The 6835-nt window shown below is 44.0% G+C and overlaps 1 protein-coding gene across 1 annotated transcript; it reads left to right on the top strand.

Annotated features, from left to right (window-relative positions):
* Positions 1–376: 376 nt before the first annotated feature.
* Positions 377–6605, top strand: LOC106561702 (G-protein coupled receptor 22). Its single transcript, XM_014125915.3, has 3 exons — positions 377–2658; positions 2875–3903; positions 4379–6605. The coding sequence occupies exons 1-3, from the start codon at positions 2533–2535 to the stop codon at positions 4556–4558; spliced, it is 1335 nt and encodes a 444-aa protein (XP_013981390.2). The 5' UTR covers positions 377–2532; the 3' UTR covers positions 4559–6605.
* The last annotated feature ends 230 nt before the right edge of the window (positions 6606–6835 follow it).

Below are 6835 nucleotides of genomic sequence, written 5' to 3' on the forward strand. Positions count from 1 at the left end.
GGTCCTCTGTAGACCAGTTGGTAGAACATGGTCCTCTGTAGACCAGTTGGTAGAGCATGGTCCTCTGTAGACCAGTTGGTAGAGCATGGTCCTCTGTAGACCAGTTGGTAGAGCACGGGTCCTCTGTAGACCAGTTGGTAGAGCATGGTCCTCTGTAGACCAGTTGGTAGAGCATGGTCCTCTGTAACGACTTGGTAGAGCATGGTCCTCTGTAGACCAGTTAGTAGAACATGGTCCTCTGTAGACCAGTTGGTAGAACATGGTCCTCTGTAGACCAGTTGGTAGAGCATGGTCCTCTGTAACGACTTGGTAGAGCATGGTCCTCTGTAGACCAGTTAGTAGAACATGGTCCTATGTAGACCAGTTGGTAGAGCATGGTCCTCTGTAGACCAGTTGGTAGAGCATGGTCCTCTGTAGACCAGTTAGTAGAACATGGTCCTCTGTAGACCAGTTGGTAGAACATGGTCCTCTGTAGACCAGTTGGTAGAGCATGGTCCTCTGTAGACCAGTTAGTAGAGCCTGGTCCTATGTAGACCATTTGGTAGAGCATGGCGCTTGCAATGCCCTGATAGTTGATTCTCTTTCCGGGACTATGTTAAACATTTGCACATGGGCTCCCGAGTGGTGCAGCGGTCTAAGGTACTGCATCTTAGTGCTAAAGGTGTCACTACAGACCCTGGTTCGATTCCAGGCTGTATCACCACTGGCTGTGATTGGGAGCCCCATAGGGCAGCGCACAATTGGCCCAGCATCGTCCGGGTTTGGCCGGGGTAGGCCGTCACTGTTAATAAAAATGTGTTCTTAACTGACTTGCCTAGTTATATAAAGGTTAAATACAACATTTTAAAATTACTGTAAGTTGCTTTAAATAGAAGTGTTTGCTAAATGGAACACGTTCCTAATATTTAGTTGAACCCTGCCCCCTTTTGTCCTCAGAACAGCCACAATTCTTCGGCGAATGGACTCTACAAGGTGTCGAAGCGTTCCACAGGGACGCTAGCCTATGTTGACGCCAATGCTTCCCAAGTGTGTCAAGTTGACTGGATGTCCTTCGGGTGATGAACCATTCTTGATACACACGGGAAACTGTTGATTGTGAAAAACCAAGCAGCGTTGCAGTTCTTGACACAAACCGGTGTGCCTGCCACCTACTACCAGACCCTGTTCAAAGGCACCTAAATGTTTTATCTTCAAATCATCACCCTCTGAACGTCACACATACACAATCCATGTCTCAATTGTCTCAATGCTTAAAAATATTATTTCTTTATCCTTTAGAGTCGATTGCCTCACTGGTGCGTCAATCTAATTAACATAATACAAAAATCCCCATCAAACTCCATCAGTTTAAGTTTTTTGTTGTTGCATTGGATGCGTCTCAATCCACCACATCCGCCGATGTCGCACTTCCTCATCTGCGGTGAACCGTGACAGAGCTAGAGTGCTGTTTGTCACACCGTGAGACATCCCGAATGTCGGTCTTCACGTCTCCAGCGTTTGAAGGTATTTTTGTGCCTACCCAAAAAACAAGGGGTTACTAAGTATGTTGAAAAAATACAAACAATACTTCCTGAGCTTTCTTATGTCTTCTAGATTTAGGACAGCCACTTCAAAACATTATTCCTTATGAGATATTATTTCTTTTTTTGCCATTCATGAAAGTATTATTCAATGCGTTTCTCTGTGCTATAGTAGTAAAGGCCAAATTCAATATTTTATCAAATAATAATACATATTTTTTAAAATGTATACCTTAAGGTGTGCTAAAATTCCAAAACAAATAGAGAAATGACCCATAGTACGACCGTCTTAAAACAATTCTACATGTCAGCTTAGAACCTCCCCCTCCCTATACCAATGACTAACCTGTCTCCTCCCCTTCATCTACACTTAGTGGATATATCAAGTGACATCAATAAGGGATCCGAACTTTCACCTGGATTCACCTGGTCAGTCTATGTCATGGAAAGAGCAGGTGTTCTTAATGTTTTGTATACTCAGTATATTTCATTATCAATGCTCTGCACAATCTACAACAATATTCTGCATTTAAAATCTCTGGCACGCTCTCAGCATTTTAGTTTTTTCATTTAAACCCAGAAAATGTTTCCTTATTAATTGACAACTGGCAGTTTTACCACTGCAAGGATTTCACGCATAAAATTATTAATTCATTCTGTATCATAGGAACAATCTGATGTCCTAGTTGCAGGGAATCTGTGTTTGAGATTCAGATGAGCTTCTTTGAGGTGTAGCTTCTAATCAAACCCCCTACTGTCTCCTCCTTTCCTCACAAACACTCCCTCTTTCACTTTCTTTCTCCTTCTCTATATCCCACTCGTTCTCTCCTTCCCCTTTCCTCTCATTCTCTCTCTCCCTCTCTCTCTCTCTTCCTCTCTCTTCCTTTCTTCCTCTCTCTCTTCCTCTCTCTCTTCCTCTCTTTCTCTTCCTCTCTTCCTCTCTCTGTCTACATTTCTCCTTCTCTCTCTCTATCCCTCTCTCTCCCCCTCTCCCTCCCCTCCCTACAGGATAATGCATATCCTTCCCCCTCTGGAGAGAGAAGAAGGCACCATGAGCAACGTCACCGTCACCGACAACGCAGCCGAGCCCATCAGCAGAACCATGTCTCCAGCCACGCCCTACCCCATCTCCTTCCAGGTACACCTACACTATATACTGTATGTCTGTCTGAAGTAGGTCATGTGATATGTGCTGTATTTACGTGATATTGGGATAGTTTACCAGACACCTGGAAGAAAATCATGATTATTGGAGAAATGTTTATTTAAAAAGCGTTTTAATAGTAATTCCTGTATTGTTGCCAGACAAATTCCCATACGTGACTATAAAGTATTCATTCATTAATTCATTCAGGTGTCCCTGACCGGCTTCCTGATGCTGGAGATCGTGCTGGGCCTGAGCTCCAACCTCACCGTGCTGGCCCTGTACTGCATGAAGTCCAACCTGATCTCCTCGGTCTCCAACATCGTCACCATGAACCTTCACGTCCTGGATGTGTTAGTGTGTGTCTGCTGTATCCCACTGACCATGGTGGTGTTGTTGTTGTCTCTCGAGGGGGATACAGCCTTGGTTTGTTGCTTCCACGAGGCCTGTGTGTCGTTCGCTAGTGTCGGCACGGCAGCCAACGTACTCGCCATTACCCTGGACCGGTACGACATCTCTGTGAAACCGGCGAATAGAGTCCTAACGATGGGCCGCGCCCTGGCTCTGCTGGCCACCATTTGGGTGCTGTCGTTCCTCAGTTTCCTGGTGCCTTTCATGGAGGTGGGGTTCTTTGCCCCAGGCCAGTCGGAGCTGAACCAGACTCTAGCGGATGTAGTCACAGTGGCCCACACCAACCAATACTACACAGAGTTAGGACTCTACTATCACCTACTGGTCCAGATCCCCATCTTCTTCTTCACTGCTGTTGTGATGCTCGTCACCTATTCCAAGATCCTCCAGGCGCTCAACATCCGCATTGGGACACGCTTTCACACAGCATCGCAGAAGAAGAAGGCCAGGAGGAAAAAACGTCCCTCCATGACGGCTATGACGTCACAGGCGATGGACGGGGCCACGGGCCCATCCGAGCCCAGCGGCCGCGCTCTCCCCCCGATGGGCATGCGGACCTCCGTCTCCCTCATCATTGCGTTGAGACGAGCGGTTAAACGCCACCGGGAGCGACGAGAACGCCAGAAACGAGTCTTCAGGATGTCGCTGCTCATCGTGTCGACCTTCCTGCTCTGCTGGACTCCCATAACCGTCCTCAACACGGTCATCTTGACCGTAGGCCCCAGCGACTTCACGGTCAAGCTGCGGTTGGGCTTCCTGGTCATGGCGTACGGGACGACCATCTTCCATCCGCTTCTCTACGCCTTCACCAGGCAGAAGTTCCAGAAGGTTTGCCCACCCACTTCTGCCACATACACACACAAAAGCACATACACGCACACATGCACACATGCACACGCACACTCCACACCACAGCCCAGTGTGTAGTGTGTGTATTTTGTCGTGTTTTTATTGTGTAATTGTTTCGTGTAGATATTGTTTATCTATTGGCTGGTGCAATCAAATGTCCCCTTTGCAGATTAATAAATGAATATCTTATTTGATCTTCTGGTATCTTATCTTCTGTTATCTTATCATATGCTGTCTTATCATCTGTTATCTTATCATATCTTCTGATATCTTATCGTATTTATCTTCTGTTATCTTATCTTCTGTTCTCTTATGTTATCTTATCATCTGTTTTCTTATCTTATCTTCTGATATCTTATCGTATTTATCTTCTGTTATCTTATCTTCTGTTCTCTTATGTTATCTTATCATCTGTTTTCTTATCTTATGTTATCTTATCTGATCTTATCGTAAGGTTCTGAAGAGTAAGATGAAGAAGAGGGTGGTGAGCATCATAGAGGCCGACCCGCTGCCCAACAACGCGGTCATAAGTAACTCCTGGATTGACCCCAAAAGGAACAAGAAGGTCACCATCAACGAGGACGCCGAGGCCAGGCAAAAATGTCTGCAGTCTTCAGAGGATGCTGTGGAATGACAGTGAATACTTAGCGACCTTGTCAAGAGGTCCGGATCTCAGGGGTTTGTCTGCATAGGAAAGTCTTGGGCTGGCCGCTTATGTTTTTTTTTCAGAATGTCCAAACGAATCATTTTCGGGATGGGAAAACGTTTTCAGTGTAAACTTAAATAACTTTAACCAGATATAAAGTATGTCGAAAAAGATAATAGACCTATATATTTTTTAACTAAGATTTTATTTGAGAACTAACAACAACCGAAATAAAAGCTAGACAGTCAGGGAGAATTTAAAATTACCAAAATGATGCGTTCAGCAGTATTTTTGTCATGGCATGAGGCCCTCATTGATTGTTATGATGTTCGAGTCACTCAGATAGCATAAGCCATGGCAGAATGTGTAGAATTGCTGGAAATGTGATGTAAAACTGCACATTTATCTCTGTCAAAATGCGTAAAATGGCCATGCCCCCAGCCCCCCCACCCCCCACCATGCCCATCACCTAAGTCCCGTTTTGATCCAGGAAAAAAAACTGGATCTCTTGGTGTAATGGCTAAGGTGTTGGGTTGACAGTCGCTGGACCCAGGTTTAAGTCCTGGACAACGAGACCAGACAGAAATGTCTTCAGAGGATGCTGTGGAATGAATCATAGAATCTAGTCATTCTATTTCTGCTGAATGAATTCTAGTCATTCTATTTCTGTTGAATGAATGAACTACTTAAGGGCAAGACAACACAATAAGGAACGTTGACAGTGTGCAATAGATCACCTGATGGGTGTCGACGGATGGTGGTGATTCAACATGTAGGATTGTCGGAAAACTGAAAAGGAGGGCTGATGTTCTGTGGTCAGAGGAGATAGAAAGGCCAAACGCTGCTTTCAGCCGTTCATCGGCATGGTCTGTTTTGTCCTCTAGTGCAGTCTTTAAAACTCAAAGCAGAGGAGGCTGGTGGAGGGAGAAATTAGAGGACAGGTTCATTGTAATGGCTGACATTGAAAAAATGGAAGGGTATCAAACACATCAAACAAAATGACACCAGCCGCCACTGAAAGGACGAATTATTAGGTTCATCAGGTTGGGATAAAAACAAGGGAAACACATTCCAAAGCAGCAATGTAAATATACAGGTAGCTGCCAAGTTAAAGGAAACCCCAACATAAAGTGTCTTAATAGGTTGTTGGTCCACCACGAGCCAGTTCAGCTTCAATGCTCCTTGGCATAGATTCTACAAGTGTCTGAAACTCTATTGGAAGGATGCAACACCATTCTTCCACAAGAAATGCCATAGTTCTGTGTTTTGTTGACGGTGGTGGAAAATGCTGCTTCGGGCACCGCTCCAGAATCTCCCATAAATGTTCAGTTGGGTTGAGATCTGGGGACTGAAACGAACACGAGCACGCACACACACACGCACGCACGCACGCACGCACACACACACACACACACACACACACACACACACACACACACACACACACACACACACACACACACACACACACACACACACACCCACACACACCCACACACACACACACACACACACACACACACACACACACACACACACACACACACACACACACACACACACACACAAACCCTTTAAATCCCTTATGCTCTTTGAGACCCCTCTTTCAAAGTCACTAAGTCATCTTTTCTTCTATCCCTGATGGCGGGCAACTCTGCATTTTTACACCTGACCCTAAGCATGATGGGATGCTAATTGCTTAATTAAATCAGGAAACACACCTGTGTGGAAGAACCTGGTTTCAATATATTTGTCTCCCTCATTTCCTCAAGTTGTTCCTTTATTTTGGCAGTTACCTGTATGTGTATTTACTGTAAATGTACAAATACCAGAGATGGATAACTTATTACTATTTATTGAAAACAAAGTACATTAGAAGGTTCATAGATAAAAGCTGTAGATATTGCATGGCTTTTGGTAACTGTAGCAATATATATATATATATATATATACATAGAGACATGTACAGTATATTAGGAATACATATTATATATAGAACAAGTAGGCATTGTATACATTGTATGTTTATAATAAATGTTGTGTTCACTTAATGTTTTTATTTGTCTACAGTAAATCCATCATTTAATTCAGGAAACTGAGAATGAGATCTCTTTAATAACAAGTGAGACATGTGTACAAGACAACAGCAAACATCACAAAATACAAATACAGTGCATTCAGAAAGTATTCATGACCCCTTGACTTAGTACACATTTTGTTACGTTACAGCCTTATTATAAAATGGATTAAATAAAATAAAATCCT

The sequence above is a fragment of the Salmo salar genome, chromosome 10 (genome assembly GCF_965601325.2).
Source record: "Salmo salar chromosome 10, fSalSal1, whole genome shotgun sequence".
Classification (NCBI taxonomy): domain Eukaryota; kingdom Metazoa; phylum Chordata; class Actinopteri; order Salmoniformes; family Salmonidae; genus Salmo; species Salmo salar.

Excerpts from the sequence above, each read along its gene's own strand:
- LOC106561702 (XM_014125915.3), top strand. The coding sequence starts at position 2,533 with ATGCATATCCTTCCCCCTCTGGAGAGAGAAGAAGGCACCATGAGCAAC. Across the intron at positions 2,659-2,874 it reads CCTACCCCATCTCCTTCCAG|GTGTCCCTGACCGGCTTCCT; the intron begins GTACACCTACAC and ends TAATTCATTCAG. Across the intron at positions 3,904-4,378 it reads CCAGGCAGAAGTTCCAGAAG|GTTCTGAAGAGTAAGATGAA; the intron begins GTTTGCCCACCC and ends TCTTATCGTAAG.